At 43.7% G+C, this 24,947-nt stretch overlaps 1 protein-coding gene across 1 annotated transcript; it reads left to right on the forward strand.

Annotated features, from left to right (window-relative positions):
• The first annotated feature begins 2,915 nt into the window (after positions 1–2,915).
• Positions 2,916–19,014, forward strand: LOC138662266 (olfactory protein-like). Its single transcript, XM_069747662.1, has 7 exons — positions 2,916–3,041; positions 13,239–13,375; positions 13,480–13,550; positions 15,681–15,791; positions 15,993–16,094; positions 18,396–18,421; positions 18,906–19,014. Exons 1-6 carry the CDS (start codon positions 2,949–2,951, stop codon positions 18,419–18,421), a joined length of 540 nt encoding a protein of 179 aa, XP_069603763.1. The 5' UTR covers positions 2,916–2,948; the 3' UTR covers positions 18,906–19,014.
• The last annotated feature ends 5,933 nt before the right edge of the window (positions 19,015–24,947 follow it).

The following is a 24,947-nucleotide window of genomic DNA, read 5'->3' on the forward strand; positions in this document are numbered from 1 at the left end:
TTCTGGAACTTTCGAATTGGAGTCTGACACAGACTCTTCATGGATTGCAGCACGAACGCTTCTGCCGAACTGAAGCCTCCACTTGCCACGAATACAATCTTAGTCATTTGTGGAGATGGAATTCTTCCTTCAAGGATAGCCTCTCCCACTGTCCAAGGCTTTGGAGTTCTAAAAGCTTCCCTGGACTAAGACCAAGACCGTCAGGGTGGTCCGCACAACCGCATCGATACGGCAATCCCATCTCACGACTGAGTACCGGCTTCTGCTCAGCCAGCCATACACGGTAGACCTTCAAAGGCTCTGCTCGTCTAGCTGCCTCAACAGGCTGGAGAACGGGTAGTCTTTGAAAGGACAGGGCCAGTCATGACGGTTTCCTCACACGCAATACTCGTCTGGTCTGCACCTGAAACTGGGAAGGGAAGTTTTTTGAGAAGATTCTGGGTTCGGCTCGTCAAAGACGATTCGGAAGGCCACCCGGAATGCCTGCAGGTCCGAGGTTATTCGAACCCCTTTCTTCTATTGGGGAATGGGCCATGCCAGGGCATCGCCTGATAGGTAGGACATTAGAAATCCCTCCTTGGCCACACTACTTCAGATCCCCATAGTACTGAGGCGGATCAGACAGGAAGGGTCCCATTTCGGGAGCACAAATTTCAGATTGTCTAGACGTCAGGGTTTACAATCAGGAATCTAGTGTCATACAATGGTTAAAGTCTTTTCCTGGCTCTCTCGCTGGTTGCGCAGCCGCCAACACAGCTCAGAGTGCAGAGAGGACTGGGGATGCGGGGCACATGGCCAAGCAAACTGTTACATCCAACCGTGGCACATGTGAATTTGTACACACACTGTGCCACAGAGCCCGGCCTACCCAGGAAGGGGAGTGTCAAATATAGAATATAATCTGAATAGAGTCTTGTGCTTGGGTGCAAGGAAACGCAGAAGACACAGGCTTGCTTAAGTAGTTCTTGTATTACTTCATACAAGTTAGAGTTAACACAGTTGCAGGTACAAAGGCAGGCGACAAGACAGGCAGGAATAAACCTAAGTCCAGCAAAGTCACAGAAATAGGTTCAAGCCTCTCTTTCTTACTTCTCTTGCAAATATTGATGGTAAACTGAGGGATTCCTGAGTCGACAAGTGTCCAAGGACCTAAAATAGAAGGTGGTTGGGATAAGTCCAAGACTCCGCTGCAAAAATTACCCATACACTTTCATTAGATGAGGTAAAACCGCATTATTTTCCTAATCACATGCGTATTAAGTGCAGGAATGCAGCTTACTACGCATGTGTACTAATTTACATAATGGTGAACCTTGTGACACAGCCAGATGTACATGACACAGGAAGTGGAGGAAAGCACAAAGAGAGATCCCCTCCTTTTTAATAAATAAATAATTTAAAAAAAAATGGTGTGGGGTCATCCTATATTTGTTAACCAGCCAGAGTAAAGCAGACTATTGGCGCTGGTATTTCAGGCTGGCAAGGATCCAATATCCATGAACCTTACCAGCCTGATAATACCAGGCCGCAGCAGTCTGCTTACCTTGGATGGTTAGCAAAAATAGTGAGATCCCCCTATTTTTGTTAACCAGCCAAGGAAAAAGTAGACAGCTGCGGCCTGGCATTCTCAGGCTGGTGAGGCCCATGGATTTTGTCCCTCACAAGCCTAAAAATAGCAGCCTGCAGCCGCCCCACAACTGGCGCATCCAAAGATGCGCCAATTATAGCACTTTACCCGTTTTTTCCTCCTTGCCCTGCAGCGGTGGCAAGTGGGGTAATATTTGTGGGGTTGATGTCACCTTTGCATTGTCCAGTGACATCAAGACCACGGCTTAGTAATGGAGAATCGTCTATACATGTTCAATAAAGAGACAGCCAGAATAAAATCCTTTATTTGAAATAAGACACACAGTTTTCCATTTTTACTGTTACGCCTAATCCCAGCGAAGCCCTCGATCTCCTGTAGTAAAAATAAAATAAAAAAACAACAATATACCATACCTGTACGCCGAGACGATAATCCATAAGGTCCCATGATGAGTCCAGCTCTGCTACATCTGGATGTCAGGCTGAACGGTAGCATGATGCCACCATCCAGCCTGACATCCAGACACAGCAGAGCTTGTAGATGACCACTGGAGATAACTCGGTTTCCGGGGGTCACCTGCACTGCAAATCTCAAGATCAGCTGGTCAGCTCAGCTCATCGCAAGAACTGCAGTGGACGCGAACTTCCGGCTGAAACAAGGTAAGACATTATGTAAATTAGTACACATGAGTAGTAAACTGCGTTTTCACACTTAATACGCATGTGACTATAAAGATAATGCGGTTTGACTGAATCTAATGATAGTCTATGGGTAATTTACACTGCAGAGATAGTGCGTCCCCGCAATGTAAATAGACATGCTACGGTCACGAAAGACGTGCCACAGGGTAGCCTTGGGCGTCTTTTAACACATAGTGGAGATGGGATTTCTTGAAATCCCATCCACTATGCTGTAACATCTGGATGCTGCGAATTTGACGCTGCGGATGTACGCAGCGTCCAATCCGCAGCGTTTACGGACCGTGGAAACATACCCTCACTGTTGGCACTATTGTGTCTACGAAATGGTCCTCAAAGGTACAATACAATTTACTTTTTATTTTTGGGTCTAAGGGTTAAAATCCAGAAATATACATGGTATATTGCACTTATTGTAAGGATATAGCTAAACATTAAAAAATGGGTTAATTTTAAGGTTTTGGCAACTGCTGCTCCATAAACTGAAACTGATCCCTCATTAGAAGTACACCAAAGACTTCAAGTCGCCTATTACATAATGTACTTACCATCAACAATGGCTTTTTTATCTCTTGCATTAATTTTCTTGCTACCAGTTTGTGTATAAATAGCAATGTCAGGTGTCAAGAACCTCACATCAAAGAATCATCACAACTGCAATCATGATCCAAGTCACAGCAGCCATTGTGCTCCTCCTCTGCATCCAGTGCCAGGCTGTAGATTTAAAGGCACAAGACAATTTTGATGAGAATAAGGTAAGGGAAATGTACTATTTTTTCCTCATGTATAAGAATGAAACTACTATAATACCACCCCCTATGTATAAGAATATAACTACTATAATACTGCCCCTATGTACAAGAATATAACTACTATAATACTGCCCATATGTACAAGAATATAACTACTATAATACTGCTCCAATATACAAGAATATAACTGCTAACTTCCGGGAGGCGGAGCCTAAAGATGGCCGCATCTTACTAGAGCTCCTGACCTGAAGGGGAAATAATCCTGAAAATAACTTACAAAACCTCCCTAAAGGTCAGGATAAGGACCGGACAAGGGTCAGTGGAAGTAGACCTGGCTCTCCGGTATCCCCGGATCTCCAAGGCGCAGAAAGCGCCGCAAGCACCACAACATCCCCCCTCGTGGCTGGAGACTAGCGGCCGGAGAAGAAGCTGCTGAGGGACAGCAAACGGATCGCCTCACCCGACAGAGCAGCTGAGCTGAGCAGACTCACCGGATGGCTGCAGTAAGAAGAGGAGAGAGGCGGAGTGGAGTCGCGGTGTCCCCGGCACGCAGGTGTTGAAGGGGAAGAAGAAGGAGACGGCGTGGGGGAGGAGGTGGCTGGGCACCAGGTGCCATCTTGCTGAAAGCGCGCCAGTCACCACATTACCGGCCGCACCAGATCACAGCAGCGGACGAGTACAGGAGAAAAGCCGTCCTGCAGCTGCAACTGAGGAAGTGAGAGGGGCATCGCTGGAGGAGAGCTGCAGCGTCTCTGGCACTAGTTAACTGTGCCAGCAGAGGTATCTGTGAAAGGAAGTGTGGGAGCAGAGGACGGGTGGGAGCCATTGCTCAGGGAAAAGGTACTGGGCTCTAGTGGGTCACCGCCAGGACATCCTCAGACACCAATTTCACCATGGATAAATTTGTGGGTAAAAATGTTATACCTGGCAGAAGCTCCACACGTAGCCAGGCAGGCACATCTCCTACGTCACAAAACGTTGAAGTTGAGGCTCAGAACCCGCAGTCCATTGCAAATGCTATTATTGAACGGTTGATGCCTGAGATTGATAACAGACTAGCAGCTTTTCAAACCTCATTGGACACAATTGTCTCACAAGTCAATTCTCAGGGAGCGCGAATAGCAGAGGCGGAACAAAGAATTTCAGATCTGGAGGACTCTGCTAAAGCCCTTAAGGACAAACTAGATAGCAAGGATAAGGACATCTTAGACCTTGTGGACAAAGTGGACGACCTTGAGAATAGATCCCGACGCAACAACTTGAGGCTCATAGGCCTTCCAGAATCTGTCCCCCCCTCGGATTTGGTCAAAATAACATCAATATGGCTGCCAAAATCCGCTGGAGTTTTACCAACGTCAGGTGCAATAGCCATTGAGAGAGCACACAGGCTAGGACCTCCGAGGGGAGGAGGCAGCGACAGACCAAGACCAGTCATTTTTAAAGTATTGGATTTTCAGGACAAAATCCGCATCTTAGCAGCATTTAGAAAACAACGCTCCCTGTTATATGAGAATCACAAACTACTCCTGTTCCAAGACTACTCGGCCGCCTTGGCTGCCAGACGTAAAGCCTTCAACCCCGCATGCAAACTCTTGGTGGATAAGAATATCCGGTTTGGCTTGCAGTATCCTTCAATCTTACGCTTTGACTATGGGGGGAAAAATTGGTCCTTCAGTGATCCAGAGAAGGCTTTGAAATTCCTGCAAGAGGAGTCTCGGGCACTTGCTAGCTCTGACAAAACCTGATCAAATAGAGCTGTTATAATCTGTCATTCTTAAGTGATATCGCGTTTAATGTTAATGTTGATACCCTTTTGTCTATAATAGGCATGTTATTGTTTCATGTAGTGCTCACTCTGTGGATGAGCACCTTGGTCACAGTTAAAAAGTTTGAATGGTGTGGGGTTATGGGAGGGGGGAGGGATCTCTGCATGCGCAAATATAATGTTCAGGTTTTGGGAGATCTTACACTCACTCGCTGGGATGGGTGGGGGTCTCACACACAGTATTTATACACAGGTCACAGAGCTGATCGCAAAGGTATTGGTTAATGGCGGATCAATCTAACAGTGAAGATGCCGCAATCCGCGCTTTACAATGGTGCTCATGGAATGTGAACGGGTTAAATACCCCAATTAAGAGAAAGAAGGTTTTAAATTTTTTACAAAAACAAAATTTCCACATCATCTTCCTACAGGAAACACATTGGATTAAAAATAATCACCCTTCTTTGCTAAGTAGGAAGTATACGCTCTGTGCTGAAGCTTCATATTCCAAAAAACAGCGAGGTGTAGCCATATTAATACATAATGATCTTAAATACGAGATAACTGATACACTGGAGGACCCACAAGGCAGATTTCTTTTGGTCAGAATCATAATTGAGGGTATGCACTTTAGCCTAGTTAATATCTACGCCCCTAATGCACCTGAAGCACAATTCCAAACTAGATTATTGGAGAGTTTGGCGGGGTGGGGGACGTCTCGGATAGTGATGGGCGGAGACTTTAACGAGGTAGCAGACGTGACCATGGATAGATCCGCTTCTGGGGTCACTCACGGACAGGGACGAGGGAATGGCATCCAATCACTATTAGACCACCTAGACTTGGTTGACGTGTGGAGAATACAGCACCCCCTGGATAGAGACTACTCCCACTACTCTCACGTACACGATTCCCATGCTAGGATTGATTGTTGGTTGGTGCACTCGTCATTAATTCCCCTAATTACACAGTCAAACATACAAAATATACATATATCGGATCATGCCCCAGTAACATTCAAATCTAATTTAACAACCCCAATACATCAGGAGAGGAAGTGGCGTTTTCCTTCGTACCTCTATCAATCGGACGATTTTAAAAAGTATTTACAGATGTCATGGGAGGTCTATAAGAGTGACAACCGCGCTCATTGCGAAGACGCTCATTTGTTTTGGATGGCCTCTAAAGCAGTATTGAGAGGCCAGATTATTTCTTATGTTAGTCACACAAAAAAAAGAAGTGATGAAACGTATGGTGGATACACAAAAATCATTAACCCAGGCATACAAGGACTTCAAACTAAACAATACACCAACGACAAAAGAAACATTTTTAAGGGCTAAGGACGAGGCGGACGCGTTGGCACATGAGAAGGCCATGTTCAATTTAGACTACCAAAAACATAAATATTTTAAATGGGGCAATAAACCAGGGAGGGTGTTGGCGTCCCTTACACGTCCATATAGAAAGGCGACGAAAATACATAAAATCAAACGACGTGATGGTCACACATTGGCAAACAATGAGGAAATAGTAGATGAATTCAGAGCATTCTTTAGCGAGTTATACAGTTCGGAGTCGGGAGGGGAAGAGGCGAGTAGGGAGTTTCTTAGAGATCACCTAGCACCGACACTCACAGATGAAGAAAGGGGGGCCATCAATTCTCCTATAACGCCCTCGGAGATTTTACAAGTTATATCTAAACTGAAATTATCTAAGGCACCAGGTCCAGATGGGTTCAGCAACGAGCACTATAAAATCCTGGGAACCAGCCTGACTCCACATCTGTGTGAGTTATACAATAACATGGTTAAGTTTGGCCGCCTTCCTGACCGGTTCAATGAGGCGGTTGTCATTATTCTTCCAAAGCCAGGCAGGGATCACCTGCAGGTGGAAGGATATAGACCAATATCGTTACTTAACTCAGATTTCAAAATATTCACAAAAATTTTGGCCGACAGATTGCAAAGAATTATCCCTAATCTGATCTCACCACAGCAGACCGGGTTTGTACATGGGAAATCCATCACATACAACATCAGAACAGCCCTGGGAGCCATATCCTACTGTAGAGTGAAACGACATATGAAATCTATCGTGGTTAGCCTGGATGCCGACAAGGCTTTCGACAGGGTGGCGTGGGGCTACCTGTTTGATCTGTTATCATTTAGAGGGTTTGGCTCATGGTTCTGTGAGGCAGTAAAATCTATCTATAAAAACCCGTTGTCTAGGATGTCAGTAAACAACACACTATCTAAGCCTTTTGAAATCCAGCGAGGGACACGCCAGGGTTGCCCTCTGTCTCCCCTTTTATTTAATTTGGCACTGGACCCGCTCTTGAGGACATTGCAGAATGAGGTGACATTTGAGGGGGTGAGAGTGGGAACTGCATCTATAAAGATCTCGGCTTTCGCCGACGACATCCTCTTATTTATAGCCAACCCAACTCAGGCAATTCCGGCTATCATGAATGTCTTGGAGAAATTTGGTAATTGTTCTGGTTTTAAGGTTAATTATAGTAAGTCTGAGGCTCTGGCGGTTTTCAGATCTGGGAGGTCGAATGATCCCTTGTTTCCATTTCACTGGAGCCAGGAATCTATTAAATATCTGGGGATAAGATTGCCTGCGGACCCCTCCATCTTATACAGAGTAAATTATAAACCTTTAATCTCCTCCATAATTAGTCTCCTCCATTCGTGGAAACATTTCACGTTATCATTCTCAGGTAGATGTCATCTAATTAAGATGATAGTATTCCCTAAATTATTATATGCCTTTCAGACGTTACCACTACTCCTGTCTAGGGCGGATCTTAGTATATTAAACTCACATTTTCGCAAATTCATATGGGGGGTGGGAGGCAGTACACGTATAGGTCTCTTTAAATTGCAGGCGACAAGGGCAGAAGAAGGTATAAATTTTCCTGACCTGGGTAGATACAATTTAGCAGCTAATTTTAGATACGCTGTTGACTGGATAAGGGGAGTCTCTCATTACGCCAACGTTAACCTAGAACAGCAATTTTACCCCCATATCTCATTGTCGGCATTGTTACATTTGAGAGGGGAGGTTCTCCCGGCAGAGATACAGGATCATCCAACTATATGGCAGACAATACTGACCTGGAGACGTTGTAGAAAAATTTGTAAACTAAGGGCGGGTTTGTCCCCATATCAGCCTTTCTTGGATAATCCGGGGTTCTTAAGGGGCTCCGCACCATCTTTCTATAGATGTTTGACTTCTCAGGGCTGCAGGCAAGCAATCGATCTATTGGACCTTAACTTCTCGGTATTAACCTTTGAGGCGGCATCGCAACGCTTCCCACTATTTAGTAACAATCCTTTTCATTTCCTTCAGGCGCGTAGCTTAGCACAGAAGTGTCAGCCAGTTGGAGGGGCGGGAGAGGGGAGGACAAACCTGGATGGATTTATTAGAAATGCAAGAACACAACTGGCATCCATAAGTAACATTTACTCGGTAATACGCAAAAAATGGACATGGGAAGGGAAAACTACGGGAGTGGCTAGATGGTTAAGGGACCTCCCAGGTCTTAAGGTGGAGGATCTTCTTGATGCTACACTAGCGCAAAGAAAAGTACTATCATATAGTAGCTACACTGACATGGCTCTACTAATATTACATAGAGCCTACATCACGCCCTATCTGCAGTCTAGGATGTCTCCTGTCTCAGTCTTTTTATGTTCTAAATGCAAATCCCGCAACACGGATATATATCACCATCTGTGGAGCTGCCCGAAAATTCAGGAGTTGTGGGGTGGTGTTCATGATGAGCTACAAAAGTTATGTGGAGTCAGTTTTGAGCTTACCCCTCAATGGGCGATTTTTAATATTCTTGATGAGGCACAACACAAATTATCTAAATACATCAAAGCTACACTCATGATATGGGCCTCGGCGACCAGGAAGAGCATACTTCATCAATGGTTAAACCCGGCGGCTCCATCGCTTTCTCTTATTCGTACAAAAATCCAGTTCATATTTAAAATGGAATGGATGGATGCTTTGTCTAATAAGGAGAAAATGGCAGGCAGATTCTTGACTACATGGTCTACTCTCATCCCACTTCTGCCTCTGGAGACTAGGGAGAAACTGAAAGCGCAGTTCGAAAACACACAATGGTACTTGTTACAGAGATAGGCGGCAACTCACCAGTATCGTAAATAGCTTTGACGGCTGTGCGCATGCGGAGATTGGGGTTTTTGGGAGGGGGAGGGTTTGGGTTGAGTTTGTAACTGTTATTTCATTTTGTCATCACCATTTGTTTGTTGGTTATATTGAAAAATTTAATAAACAGATTTATAAAAAAAAAAAAAAAAGAATATAACTGCTATAATACTGACCCCTATGTACAAGAATATAACTACTATAATACTGCCCCTATGTACAAGAATATAACTACTATAATACTGCCCCTATGTACAAGGATATAACTACTATAATACTGCCCCTATGTACAAGAATATAACTACTATAATACTGCCCCTATGTACAAGAATATAACTACTATAATACTGCCCCTATGTATAAGAATATAACTACTATAATACTGCCCCTATGTACAAGAATATAACTACTATAATACTGCCCCTATGTACAAGAATATAACTACTGTAATACTGCCCCTATGTACAAGAATATAGCTACTATAATACTGCTCCAATATACAAGAATATAACTGCTATAATACTGACCCCTACGTACAAGGATATAACTACTATAATACTGCCCCTATGTACAAGAATATAACTACTATAATACTGCCCCTATGTACAAGAATATAGCTACTATAATACTGCCCCTATGTACAAGAATATAGCTACTATAATACTGCTCCAATATACAAGAATATAACTGCTATAATACTGACCCCTATGTACAAGGATATAACTACTATAATACTGCCCCTATGTACAATAATATAACTACTATAATACTGCCCCTATGTACAAGAATATAGCTACTATAATACTGCTCCAATATACAAGAATATAACTGCTATAATACTGACCCCTATGTACAAGGATATAACTACTATAATACTGCCCCTATGACAGACAGACAAACAGACGGAAGTGCCCCTTAGACAATTATATATATATATAGATAATGCTGCCTCCTATGTACAAGAATATAACTACGGTACTATAATACTTCCCTCAATGTACAAGAATATAATTACTATAATAGTGCCCTCTATGTACAAGAATATAACTACTAAAATATTGCACCTATGTATGAGAATATAACTACTATAATACTACTTCTATGTACAAGAACATAACTACTATAATACTGCTCCAATATATCAGAATCTAACTACTATAATATTGCCCCTTTTGTACAAGAATATAACTACTATAATACTGCCCCCTATGTACAAGAATATAACTACTATTCCACTGCTCCCTATGTACGAGAATATAACTACTAAAATACTGCTCCTATGTACAAGAATATAACTACTATAATACTGCCTCCTATGTACAAGAATATAACTACTATAATACTGCCCCTATATACAAGAATATAACTACTATAATACTGCTCCTATGTACAAGAATATAACTGCTATAATACTTCCCCCTATGTACAAGAATATAACTACCATAATACTGCTCCTATATACAAGAATATAACTTCTATAATACTTCCCCCTATGTACAAGAAAACAACTACTATGATACTGCCCCCTATGTACAAGAATATAACTACTATAATACTTCCCCCTATGTACAAGAATATAACTACTATGATACTGCCCCCTATGTAGAAGAATATAACTACTATAATACTTCCCCCTATGTACAAGAATATAACTACTATGATACTACCCCCTATGTAGAAGAATATAACTACTATAATACTGCCCCCTATGTACAAGAATATAACTACTATGATACTGCCCCCTATGTAGAAGAATATAACTACTATAATACTGCCCCCTATGTACAAGAATATAACTACTATGATACTGCCCCCTATGTAGAAGAATATACCCATATATACTCGAGTATAAGCCGACCCAAATATAAGCGGAGGCACCTAATTTTGCCACAGAAAACTGGGAAAACATATTGACTCGAGTATAAGCCTAGGGTGGGAAATGCAGCAGCTCCTGGTAAATGCTCCATATAAAATACGCCCCATATAATGCTGCATAAAGGTTAATGATGACCCCATAAGATGCTCCATACAAAAATATGCTCCATATAATGCTCCATAAAGGCTGGTGATGGCCCAATAAGATGCCCCATAGAAAAATATGCCCCATATAATGCTCCATAAATATTGGTGAAGGCCCCATAAGATGCTCATCATATCAGTGCAGTTTATGCTGATATGATTATATCCTATATTGCTGTGGCTGCTGGAATAAAAAAAATGACATACTCACCTCTCGTCGCTGACTGCTACTCCTCAGCGTCGCCGACTCTGCAGTGACTGTTCAGGCAGAGGGCGCTCACTAATGACGTCATCGCGCCCTCTGACCTGAATGTCACAGAGGACGCAGAAGACACAGCATGGTGGTGGAATGGGGACAGGTGAATATCGCAAGTGTCGGTGTTCCCGACTGCTCAGGACATCGGCACTTGTCCCGGTGTCAACGCCGACCACCGGCCTTGTCAACAGTCACCGGAATACTTACTGAGGTCGCAGGGGAGCGCGGACATGTTCCGGAGATACTGGGGACCGTGACTCGTGTATAAGCTGAGGGGGATCTTTTTCAGCCAAAAAAAGGGGCTGAAAAACTCAGCTTATACACGACTATATGCGGTAACTATTATATTACTTTCCCCAATGTACAAGAATATAACTACTGTAGTGTAGCGGAGTTGGTTCAGTGTGACAGACCGTGACCACAGGAAATGTTCACAGCAAAATGTGTTAAAGGTTCACACAGTGTACAGCACACGGTATCCTCAGGATCACAGCCGGGAAACAAAACAGTCCGTGGGAGTCTGGTTGCTGAGGTTGACTGCACCACAGTATCATTCTGCGGGGTGCCAGGAGTTCACTCTGCTGGCTCTGTGTTAACTGACACAGGCTAAGCTTCTGCAGAGCCATCTGCTCCGCAAGTTGCAAAACTCCAAGCTGACACACCCAATCCCTGGAGGAAAAGGACCACCCCGCTACCTTCCTGTAGTCCGTTTAAAGAATAAAAGCCCATAACGGGTTTTCCTGACCAATGCATTGACCAAATAGCTTGACCAGGTCCATGCTTACTTTTATTTTGCCTTGTCCTGCTGTGACCACAAGGCACTCGAGCGGGTCTATTAGGACTCCGTCAGCATCCTGGGGGATACATATCGGCCCTCGCATATGATCCCCCTCCCTGCCTCACACTACTATAATACTGCTCCCTATGTACAAGAATATAACTATTATAATACTGCCCCCATGTACAAGAATATACCTTCTATAATACTGCTCCTATGTACAAGAATATAACTACTATAATACTGCCCCCTATGTACAAGAAAATAACTACTATAATACTGCCCCCTATGTACAAGAATATAACTACTATAATACTGCCCCCTATGTACAAGAAAATAACTACTATAATACTGCCCGCTATGTACAAGAATATAACCACTATAATACTGCCCCCTATGTACAAGAATATAACTACTATAATACTGCCCCCTATGTACAAGAATGTAACTACTATAATACTGCCCTCTATGTACAAGAATATAACTACTATAATACTGCCCCCTATGTACATGAATATACCTACTATAATATTGCTCCTATGTACAAGAATATAACTACTATAATACTGCCCCTGTGTACAAGAATATAACTACTATAATACTGCCCCTATGTATAAGAATATAACTACTATAACACTGCCCCATATGTACAAGAATATACCTACTATAACACTGCCCCATATGTACAAGAATATACCTACTATAATACTGCCCCTGTGTACAAGAATATAACTACTATAATACTGCCCCTATGTACAAGAATATAACTACTATAACACTGCCCCATATGTACAAGAATATAACTACTATAGCACTGCCCCCTATGTACAAGAATATAACTACTATAATACTGCCCTTATGGGCAGAACAGTGGCTCAGTGGTTAGCACCCCAGCCTTGCAGCACTGGGGTTCGAGGTTCAAATCCCACCAAGGACAACATTTCAAAGGAGTCTGCATGTTCTCCCAGTGTTTGCGTGAGTTTCCTCCGGGTTCTACGATTACCTCTCACATTCCAGAGATAGGGAATCTAGATTGTGAGCCCCAATGGGGACAGTGATGATAATGCCTGTAAAGCGCTGTGTAATTAATGGCGCTACATAAGTGAGTAAAATAAATAAATGTAGAAGTATATAAGTACTATAATACCGCCCCCGTCTTCATGTATTCAGTAACAACCTCTGCTGCTATCTCCACAGTTTCTGGGTATGTGGTATGGTGTCATCGCAGCATCAAATTGTCCTGTGTTTAATGTAATGAAGAAGGACATGACTATGCCGATCATCGTTTATGCTAAGGTAGACAATAACATGAAATGCAGCGTGGCTTTCAAAACGTAAGTGGTCATCACACAATGAAGTAGAAGAATCATTTGTGCATACATTGATGATGATGATTAGGTATCACTACCATATTTCTGTATTTCCTTACCTTGTTTAGACCTCAGGGATGCCAGCAAATGGATTCCATCATGGAGACTGTGGCCAGTGGGCACTACAAACACAAGTCAGGTTAGTCTCTTCTGCATTGTACTATCATTTTTTTCTCTATTATCTATTGTGACTATATAAGACTGCACATTTAATTACAGTGCCTTGCGAAAGTATTCGGCTCCCTGGAACTTTTCAACCTTTTCCCACATATAATGCTTCAAACATAAAGATACCAAATGTAAATTTTTGGTGAAGAATCAACAAGAAGTGGAACACAATTGTGAAGTTGAACAAAATTTATTGGTTATTTTAAATTTTTGCAAAATTCAAAAACTGAAAAGTGGGGCGTGTAATATTATTCGTCCCCTTTACTTTCAGTGCAGCAAACTCACTCCAGAAGTTCATTGTGGATCTCTGAATGATCTAATGTTGTCCTAAATGCCTAATGATAATAAATATAATCCACTTGTGTGTAATTAAGTCTCCATATAAATGCACCTGCTCTGTGATAGTCTCAGGGTTCTGTTTGAAGCACAGCGAACATCAGGAAGACCAAGGAACACAACAAGCAGGTCCGTGATACTGTTGTGGAGATGTTGAAGGCTAAGTGCACACGGTGCAGATTCGCAGCAGTTTTCCATCAGGTGTACAGTACCATGTAAACCTATGAAAAACCAAATCCGCTGTGCCCATGGTGCGGAAAATACTGCGCGGAAACGCTGCGTTGTATTTTCCGCAGCATGTCAATTCTTTGTGCGGATTCCGCAGCGTTTTACACCTGCTCCTCATTAGGAATCCGCAGGTGTAAAAACGCAGGCAAAATCCTCACAAAAATGCATGAAATCAGCGGTACATCCGCAGGTAAAACGCAGTGCGTTTTATTTGCTGATTTTTCAAAAATGGTGTGGAAAAATCCGCACAAATAATCCGCAACGTGGGCACATAGCCTTAAGCTGGATTTGGATACAAAATTATTTCAAAAACTTTAAACATCCCATGGAGCACTGTGCAAGCGATCATACTGAAATGGAAGGAGTATCATACCACTGCAAACCTACCAAGACCCGGCCGTCCCTCTAAACTTTCATCTCAAACAAGGAGAAGGCTAATCAGAGATGCAGCCAAGAGGCCCATAATCACTCTGGATGAACTGCAGAGATCTACAGCTGAGGTGGGACAGTCTGTCCATAGGACAACAATCAGTCGTACACTGCACAAATCTGGCCTTTATGGAAGAGTGGCAAGAAGAAAGCCATTTCTCAAAGATATCTATAAAAAGTGTTGTTTAAAGTTTACAACAAGTCACCTGGGAGACACACCAAACATGTGGAAGAAGGTGCTCTGGTCATATTAAACCAAAATCAAACTTTTTGGCAATAATGCCAAATGATATGTTTGGTGTAAAGGCAACACAGCTCATCACCCTGAACACACCATTCCCACTGTCAAACATGGTGGTGGCAGCATCATGGTTTGGGCCTTATTTTCTTCAGCAGGGACAGAGAGGATGGTTAAAATTGATGGGAAGATGGATGGGGCCAAATACAGGACCATTCTTGAAGAAATCCTGTTGGAGTCTGCAAAAGACATGAGACTGGGACGGAGATTTGTCTTCCAACAAGACAATGATCCCAAACATAAAGCAAAATCTACAATGGAATGGTTCACAAATAAACGTATCCAGGTGTTAGAATGGCCAAGTCAAAGTCCAGACCTCAATCCAATCGAGAATCTGTGGAAAGAGCTGAAAACTGCTGTTCACAAACGATCTCCATCAAACCTCACTGAGCTCGAGCTGTTTGCCAAGGAAGAATGGGCAAAAATTTCAGTCTCTCGATGTACAAAACTGATAGAGACATACCCCAAGCGACTTGCAGCTGTAATCGCAGCAAAAGGTGGCGCAACAAAGTATTAAGTTAAAGGGCCGAATAATATTGCACCCTCACTTTTCAGTTTTTGATTTTCCACATTTAAAATAACCAATAAATTTCAGTCAACTTCACAATTGTGTTCCACTTGTTGTTGAGTCTTCACCAAAAATTTACATTTGGTATCTTTATGCTTGAAGCATGATATGTGGGAAAAGGTTGAAAAGTTCCAGGGAGCTGAATACTTTTGCAAGGCACTGTAGGAGCATTGGGATGTAAATAATAGTAATAATATACTAATGCATTGCATATGACAATGACTCTCATCGTTTCTGCACAGTGCATGGAGATAATGAGGTCATGGTCATGAAAACAGACTACACATCATTTGCTATGGAATACACAAAGACCGTCCATGAGGGAGAAGCCTGCATAACCCTCAAGCTGTATGGTAAGGGACACACTACAGTGGTACAAGCCACTAACCCTTAGCTGAAGACCCAAGGTGCATGCCCTCAGCCCTGGCATCTGCCCAGGAATAAACCTGCCCTGTAGCTCACCTATAGAAACAAATGCTAAGAAAGCAGCGAGCTGCTGGACGGACGTGTCTGACGCTGCGATGTAACTGGTTTTCATAATTTTTTTTCCTCAGGAAGAACAAAGGAGCTGCCAATGATGATAAAAAAGGAATTCATGCATGGCATCCACACTATGGGCCTCAAGGACGAGGATGTAGTGACATTACCAGGAGGAGGTACAGAGGAAATGGGGATACGGGCTGTAACTGGGATGTATGGGATATAGGACAGTAATATGGGAAGTATGGGATATACAGTGGGTACGGAAAGTATTCAGACCCCTTTAAATTTTTCACTGTTTCATTGTAGCCATTTGGTAAATTAAAAAAAAAAGTTCATTTTTTTCTCATTAATGTACACTCTGCACCCCAGCTTGACTGAAAAAAAAACAGAAATGTAGTAATTTTTGCAAATTTATTAAAAAACAAAAGCTGAAATATCACATGGTCATAAGTATTCAGACCCTTTGCTCAGTATTGAGGAGAAGCACCTTTTGAGCTTGTACAGCCATGAATCTTCTTGGGAATGATGCAACAAGTTTTTCACGCCTGGATTTGGGGATCCTCTGCCATTCTTCCTTGCAGATCCTCTCCAGTTCCGTCAGGTTGGATGGTGAACGTTGGTGGACAGCCATTTTCAGGTCTCTCCAGAGATGCTCAATTGGGTTTAGGTCAGGGCTCTGGCTGGGCCAGTCAAGAATGGTCACAGAGTTGTTCTGAAGCCGCTCCTTTGTTATTTTAGCTGTGTGCTTAGGGTCATTGTCTTGTTGAAAGGTGAACCTTCGGCCAAGTCTGAGGTCCAGAGCACTCTGGAAGAGGTTTTCATCCAGGATATCTCTGTACTTGGCCGCATTCATGTTTCCTTCAATGACAACCAGTCGTCCTGTCCCTGCAGCTGAAAAACACCCCCATAGCATAATGCTGCCACCACCATGTTTCACTGTTGGGATTGTATTAGGTAGGTGATGAGCAGTGCCTGGTTTTCTCCACACATACCGCTTAGAATTATCACCAAAAAGGTCTATCTTTGTCTCATCAGACCAGAGAATCTTATTTCTCAGTCTGGGAGTCCTTCATGTGGATTTTGTCAATCTACGCAGGCTTTCATATGTCTTGCACTGAAGGGCGGCTTCCGTCGGGCCACTTTGCCATAAAGGCCCGACTGGTGGAGGGCTGCAGTGAGCTCTGGCTGAGTGCATCTCTGGAGCTCAGCCACCGTGATCTTGGGGTTCTTCTTTACCTCTCTCACCAACGCTCTTCTCCCACGATTGCTCTGTCTGGCTGGGCGGCCAGGACTAGGAAGACTTCAGGTGGTCCCAAACATCTTCCATTTAAGGATTATGGAGGCCACTAAGAAGGTTCCTAAGAACCTTGAGTATTGCAGAAATTCTGTTGTAACCTTGGCCAGATCTGCGCCTTGCCACAATTCTGTCTCTGAGCTCCTTGGCCAGTTCCTTTGGCCTCATGATTGTCATTTGGTCTGACATGCACTGTGAGGTGTGAGGTCTTATATAGACAGGTGTGTGCCTTTCCAAAGGAAGTCCTATCAGTTCATTTAAACACAGCTGGACTCCAATGAAGGAGAAGAACCATCTGAAGGAGGATCAGAAGGAAATGGACAGCATGTGACTTAAATATGAGTGTCTGAGCAAAGGGTCTGAATACTTATGACCATGTGATTATTCAGTTTTTCTTTTTTAATGCATTTGCAAAAATTTCTACAGTTCTTTTTTTTCTGTGAAGATGGGGTGCAGTGTACATTAATGTGAAAAAAATGAACTTTTTTGAATTTACCAAAGGCTGCAATGAAGCAAAGAGTGAAAAATTTGTCTGAATACATTCTGTACCCACTGTAGGACAGTAATATGGGATGTATGGGATATAGGGCAGTAATATGGGATGTATGGGATATAGGGCAGTAATATGGGATGAATGGGATATAGGGCAGTAATATGGGATTTATGGGATATAGGACAGTAATAAGGGATTTACGGGATATAGGACAGGAATATGGGATATAGGGAAGTAATTTGGGATGTATGAGATATAGGACAGAAATATGGGCTGTACGGATGTAGGACAGTAATATGGGATGTATTGGATATAGGACAGTCATACGGGATGCATGGGATATAGGACAGTCATATGGGATGTATGAGATATAGGACAGTAATATGGGCTGTGTACTGATGTAGGACAGTAATATGGGATGTATGGATGTAGGACAGTACTATGGGATGTATGGGATATAGGACAATAATATGGGATGTATGGGATATAGGACAGTACTAAGGGATGTACGGATATAGTACAATAATATGGGATGTATGACAGTAATATGGGATGCATGGGATATAGGAAAGTAATATGGGATGTACGGATATAGGGCTGAAATATAGATGTACGGATATAGGATATAGCTTTCACCTCACAACGTGTGACAACCTCTGTTCTGTTTTTACTCTTTTCTTTTCTCAGCTGAATGTGAGCTGAAAGGATTGTAGGTAAGTTTATGGAATGAGCTTCTGTCCTGGGACAAATATAAATCAGAATCCTACAATGTCAGCAGTGGAGTGACAATGATGAGAGTCCAGTCATTGGGACATCAGATCCTCAGTCATCATAACAAGAGGCCACCACTGGAAGCTATAAGGCCCCTGGAGAGAAAGGCTCAGCAAATGTTTAATTAGGTTGTTATGCCCACGGATATTGGGATGTTAGGAAAGGAAGAAGTAGGAAATAATGCAAAATCAAAGGGGCGAGGGGTAAAGAAAAAGAAGAACCTCTGGTACCAAGGGCTTGTGGTGGTGGCATGACCAGCACCAACCTAGAGCCCCCTCACCTATAAGCACCCCTCAGAGTCATCCTACAGGGGCTCTATCATAGAAGTGCCTCTGAGTCCACTGCTTCTACCAATATTGACTGTGTGAAGGGCAAAAACTCCATGATCAACTACCTCTGACCTTCTGTCCTATTTATGTTTTACAGAGATTGCACGGAGCAAACCCCTCACATCCCCCCGATAATCACACCCCGCATCTGACTATATCCTAATCTCCAAGATCCATGCTAATTAAATAAAACCAAAGAAAGCAAAGTATTGTCTCCTGTATGATGTATCTAAGCCCATCGAGTGTGATACTGTCTGCTCAACTGTGAATCTATCTCGTGTGATACTGTCTGCTGAGTCATGTATATAATCCTATCGCGTGTGATCCTGTCTGCTGAGCCGTGTATCTAATCCTATCCTGTGTGACACTGTCTGCTGAGCCGTGTATCTAATCCTATCCTGTGTGATACTGTCTGCTGAGCTGTGTATCTAATCCCATCCTGTGTGATACTGTCTGCTGAGCCGTGTATCTAATCCCATCCTGTGTGATACTGACTGCTGAGCTGTGTCTCTAATCCTATCCTGTGTGATACCGTCTGCTGAGCCGTGTATCTAATCCTATCCTGTGTGACACTGTCTGCTGAGCTGTGTATCTAATCCCATCCTGTGTGATACTGACTGCTGAGCTGTGTATCTAATCCCATCCTGTGTGATACTGACTGCTGAGCTGTGTATCTAATCCTATCCTGTGTGATACCGTCTGCTGAGCCGTGTATCTAATCCTATCCTGTGTGATACAGACTGCTGAGCTGTGTATCTAATCCGATCCTGTGATACTGTCTGCTGAGCCGTGTATCTAATCCCATCACTGCTTGTATCTAGCTAAGCATAGCTCTATCATATTGGTGAAGTCTAGTGAAAAACAACGAGAGCATCTAATTTTTGATCTTTGCGATAAACTTTTGCTTCTCTGGTTAATGATTTTGAGTAAATAGAAGTAAATGTTCAAAGGTGAAAGTGACAGAGAAAGTCACCGGCAAACTGTCCACTGAGGAAATGAAGAACGTGGGAAGATTCAATGTACTGAAAGCTGATGACACAAGTACTAAGACACCCCAAGTGTCAGTGTTATTATCCTGTACTCCGAGTGTCAGTTTCATTATATTGTACCCAAAGTGTTAATTCCGCTATCCAGAACCCTGAATGTAATTATCCCGTACTCAGAGTGTCAGTGTCATTATCTATTACATTGAGTTTGTGTCATTATCTTGTACCCAAGTGTCATTATCCTGTTCCGAGTGTCAGCATCATTATCCACTACCCCGATTATAAGTGTTATTATCCCGTACCCCGAGTGTCAGTGTCATTATCCAATACCCCAAGTGTTAGTGTCATTAACCTGCACCCCGAGTGTCAGATTCATTATCCTGTACCCTTAGTGTCAGCGTCATTATCTTGTACCCCGGGTCTTATTGTCATTATTTGGGTAGAGAGTTCCAGAGGAGGGGTGATGCGCGAGAGAAATCTTGTATGCGATTGTGGGAAGAAGAGATAAGAGGGGAGTCAAGAAGATCTTGTGAGATTATCCTGTACCGCAAGTGTCAGCGTCATTATACTGTACCCCAGGTGTCAGCGTCATTATCCTGTACCCCGAGTGTCAGCATCATTATCCTGTACCCGAGTGTCAGCGTCATTATCCTGTACCCCAAGTGTCAGTGTAATTGTCCTGCACCCTAAGTGTCAGTGTCATTAACCCGCTTGCCGAGTGTCAGTTTCATTATCCTGTACCCTTAGTGTCAGCGTCATTGTCCTGTACCTCGAGTGTCAGCGTCATTATCCTGTACCCCGAGTATCAGCGTCATTATCCTGTACCCAGAGTGCCAGCGTCATTATCCTGTATCTCAAGTGTCAGCGTCATTATCCTTTACCTCGAGTGTCAGCGTCATTATCCTGTACCTCGAGTGTCAGCGTCACTATCCTGTACCTCAGGTGTCAGCATCATTATCCTGTACCCCGAGTGTCAGCATCATTATCCTGTACCCCGAGTGTCAGCGTCATTATCCTGTACCCCGAGTGTCAGCGTCATTATCCTGTACCTCGAGTGTCAGCGTCATTATCCTGTACCTCGAGTGTCAGCGTCATTATCCTGTACCTCGAGTGTCAGCGTCATTATCCTGTACCTCGAGTGTCAGCGTCATTATCCTGTACCTCGAGTGTCAGCGTCATTATCCTGTACCTCGAGTGTCAGCGTCATTATCCTGTACCTCGAGTGTCAGCGTCATTATCCTGTACCTCGAGTGTCAGCGTCATTATCCTGTACCTCGAGTGTCAGCGTCATTATCCTGTACCTCGAGTGTCAGCGTCATTATCCTGTACCTCGAGTGTCAGCGTCATTATCCTGTACCTCGAGTGTCAGCGTCATTATCCTGTACCTCAGGTGTCAGCGTCATTATCCTGTACCCCGAGTGTCAGCATGATTATCCTGTACCCCGAGTGTCAGCATGATTATCCTGTACCCCGAGTGTCAGCATCATTATCCTGTACCTCAGGTGTCAGCATCATTATCCTGTACCCCGAGTGTCAGCATCATTATCCTGTACCTCAGGTGTCAGCATCATTATCCTGTACCCCGAGTGTCAGCGTCATTATCCTGTACCTCGAGTGACAATGAAACCCTGCAAAGTGCTCTGGATGAAGCTGCTCCTCCTATACATAAAACAACTCGGCACAGACGGCAACAACCGTGGCACACGCTGCAAACACGGTTCCTGCAGCGGTGCTCCAGGTGCGCAGAACGTCTGTGGAGAAAATCTAATCTACCCGAAGATTTCATCCATTATAAGTTCATGCTAAAGACATACAATTCTGCCCTTCACCTCTCCAAACAAACCTACTTCAACACCCTCATCACCTCCCTGTCCAATAACCCTAAACGTCTCTTTGACACGTTCCAGTCCCTACTCAACCCAAGAGCGCAGGCCCCAACCACGGATCTCCGTGCTGACGATCTGGCCAATTATTTCAAAGAAAAAATTGACCACATTCGACAGGAAATCATCTCCCAATCTCTTCATACCATGCACTGTCCTCCTTCCCCCACTGCATCTAGTTCACTCTCTGACTTTGAAGCAGTTACAGAAGAAGAAGTAAGCAGGCTCCTTGCATCTTCTCGCCCGACCACTTGCACCAGTGACCCCATTCCGTCACATCTCCTCCAGTCCCTTTCCCCGGCTGTCACCTCTCACCTAACAAAAATATTCAACCTTTCCCTCACTTCCGGTATTTTTCCCTCCTCATTTAAGCATGCCATCATACATCCATTACTTAAAAAACCATCCCTCGACCAAAACTGTGCCGCTAATTATAGACCTGTCTCTAATCTTCCCTTCATCTCTAAACTCCTCGAACGCCTGGTCCACTCCAGTCTTACCCGCTATCTCTCAGATAACTCTCTTCTCGACCCTCTTCAATCTGGCTTCCGCTCTTTACACTCTACTGAAACTGCCCTCACTAAAGTCTCTAATGACCTACTAACAGCTAAATCTAATGGTCACTACTCCATGCTAATTCTCTTGGATCTCTCTGCAGCATTCGACACTGTGGATCATCAGCTCCTCCTCACTATGCTTCGCTCCATCGGCCTCAAGGACACCGTTCTCTCTTGGTTCTCCTCCTATCTCTCTGACCGATCCTTCACTGTATGTTTTGCTGGTTCCTCCTCCTTTCACCTTCCCCTTACTGTTGGGGTTCCTCAAGGATCAGTCCTAGGCCCCCTCCTTTTCTCTTTGTATACTGCCCCTATTGGACAAACAATCAGTAGATTTGGGTTCCAGTACCATCTCTATGCTGACGACACCCAATTATACACTTCTTCTCCTGATCTCACGCCGACCTTTCTAGAAAACACCAGTGATTGTCTTACCGCTGTCTCTAACATCATGTCCTCCCTCTATCTGAAACTAAACCTGTCAAAAACTGAACTCCTCGTGTTCTCTCCCTCTACTAACCTACCTTTGCCTGACATTGCCATCTCCGTGTGCGGTTCCACCATTACTCCAAAGCAACATGCCCGCTGCCTTGGGGTCATCCTTGATTCTAACCTTTCATTCACCCCCCACATCCGATCACTGGCTCGCTCTTCTTACCTGCATCTCAAAAACATTTCTAGAATTCGCCCTTTTCTTACTTTCGACTCTGCAAAAACTCTTACTGTTTCACTTATTCATTCTCGTCTGGACTATTGTAACTCTCTACTAATCGGCCTCCCTCTTACCAAACTTTCCCCGCTCCAATCTGTCCTGAATGCTGCTGCCAGGATCATATTCCTCACCAACCGTTACACCAATGCCTCTACCTTGTGCCAGTCATTACACTGGCTACCCATCCACTCCAGAATCCAGTACAAAACTACTACCCTCATCCACAAAGCGCTCCATGGCTCAGCACCACCCTACATCTCCTCTCTGGTCTCAGTCTACCACCCTTCCCGTGCCCTCCGCTCCGCTGATGACCTCAGGTTAGCATCCTCAATAATCAGAACCTCCCACTCCCGTCTCCAAGACTTTACACGTGCTGCGCCGATTCTTTGGAATGCACTACCTAGGTTAATACGATTAATTCCCAATCCCCACAGTTTTAAGCGTGCCCTAAAAACTCATTTGTTCAGACTGGCCTACCGCCTCAATGCATTAACCTAACGATCCCTGTGTGGCCTATTTAAAAAAAAAACAAAACACAGATTCCTCGCACTATGTTCTCATTCACTTTATGCAGTTAATAGCCCTCTGTGTCTGTACTGCTGCATACTTAGGCAGTTAACTGGTTCATGCAGCTTTACATGAACACCCGAGCCTTACACTATGGCCGGTCCGAATAACTATAGCAATTGTTACCATCCACCTCTCGTGTCTCCCCTTTTCCTCATAGTTTGTAAGCTTGCGAGCAGGGCCCTCATTCCTCCTGGTATCTGTTTTGAACTGTATTTCTGTTATGCTGTAATGTCTATTGTATGTACAAGTCCCCTCTATAATTTGTAAAGCGCTGCGGAATATGTTGGCGCTATATAAATAAAAATGATTATTATTATTATTATTATTACTACCCCGAGTGTCAGCGTCATTATCCTGTACCCCGAGTGTCAGCATCATTATCCTGTACCCCGAATGTCAGCATCATTATCCTGTACCCCGAATGTCAGCATCATTATCCTGTACCCCGAGTGTCAGCGTCATTATCCTGTACCTCAGGTGTCAGCATCATTATCCTGTACCCCAAGTGTCAGCATTATTATCCTGTACCCCGAGTGTCAGTGTCATTATCCCATAACTGAGTGTCAGCGTCATTATCCCGTAACCCAAGTGTCAGTGTAATTATCCTGCACCCTAAGTGTCAGTGTCATTAACCCGCATGCTGAGTGTCAGTTTCATTATCCTGTACCCCAAGTGTCAGCATCATTATCCTGTACCCCGGGTACTAGTGTTGTTATCCTGAACCCCGAGTGCCATCATCATTATCCTGTACCCTAAGTGTAAGCATTATTATCCTGTACCCCAAGTGTTAGCATCATTATCCTGTACCCCGGGAATTAGTGTAATTATCTCAAACCCAGAGTGTCAGCGTCATTATAATAATAATCTTTATTTTTATATAGTGCTAACATATTCTGCCGTGCTTTACAGACATTATGATTGCTGTCCCCAATGGGGCTCACAATCTATATTCCCTATCAGTATGTCTTTGTCATTATCCCGAACCCCGAGTGTCAGCGTCACTATAACGTACCTCAAGTGTAAGGCTACTTTCACACTTGCGTCGGTACGGGTCCGTCGCTAAGCGTCGGCGCGACGTACCGACACATGTTGTGAAAATTATGCACGACGTGGGCAGCGGATGCAGTTTTTGACGCATCCGCTGCCCATTCTAAAGTCCGGGAGAGAGGGGGTGGAGTTTCGGCTGCGCATGCGTTGTAGAAAATGGCGGACGCGACGTACGAAAAAACATTACATTGAACGTTTTTTTGTGCCAACGGTCCATCAAAACACGACGGATCCAGTGCACGACGGACGCAACGTATGGCCATACGTCGCGATCAGTCGGCAATATAAGTCTATGGGAAAAACGCATCCTGCGAGCACATTTGCAGGATCCGTTTTTTCCCCAAAGTGACGGATTGCGACGTATGTCACACAACGCTAGTGTGA

The sequence above is a fragment of the Ranitomeya imitator genome, chromosome 2 (genome assembly GCF_032444005.1).
Source record: "Ranitomeya imitator isolate aRanImi1 chromosome 2, aRanImi1.pri, whole genome shotgun sequence".
NCBI classification, from domain to species: Eukaryota; Metazoa; Chordata; class Amphibia; order Anura; family Dendrobatidae; genus Ranitomeya; species Ranitomeya imitator.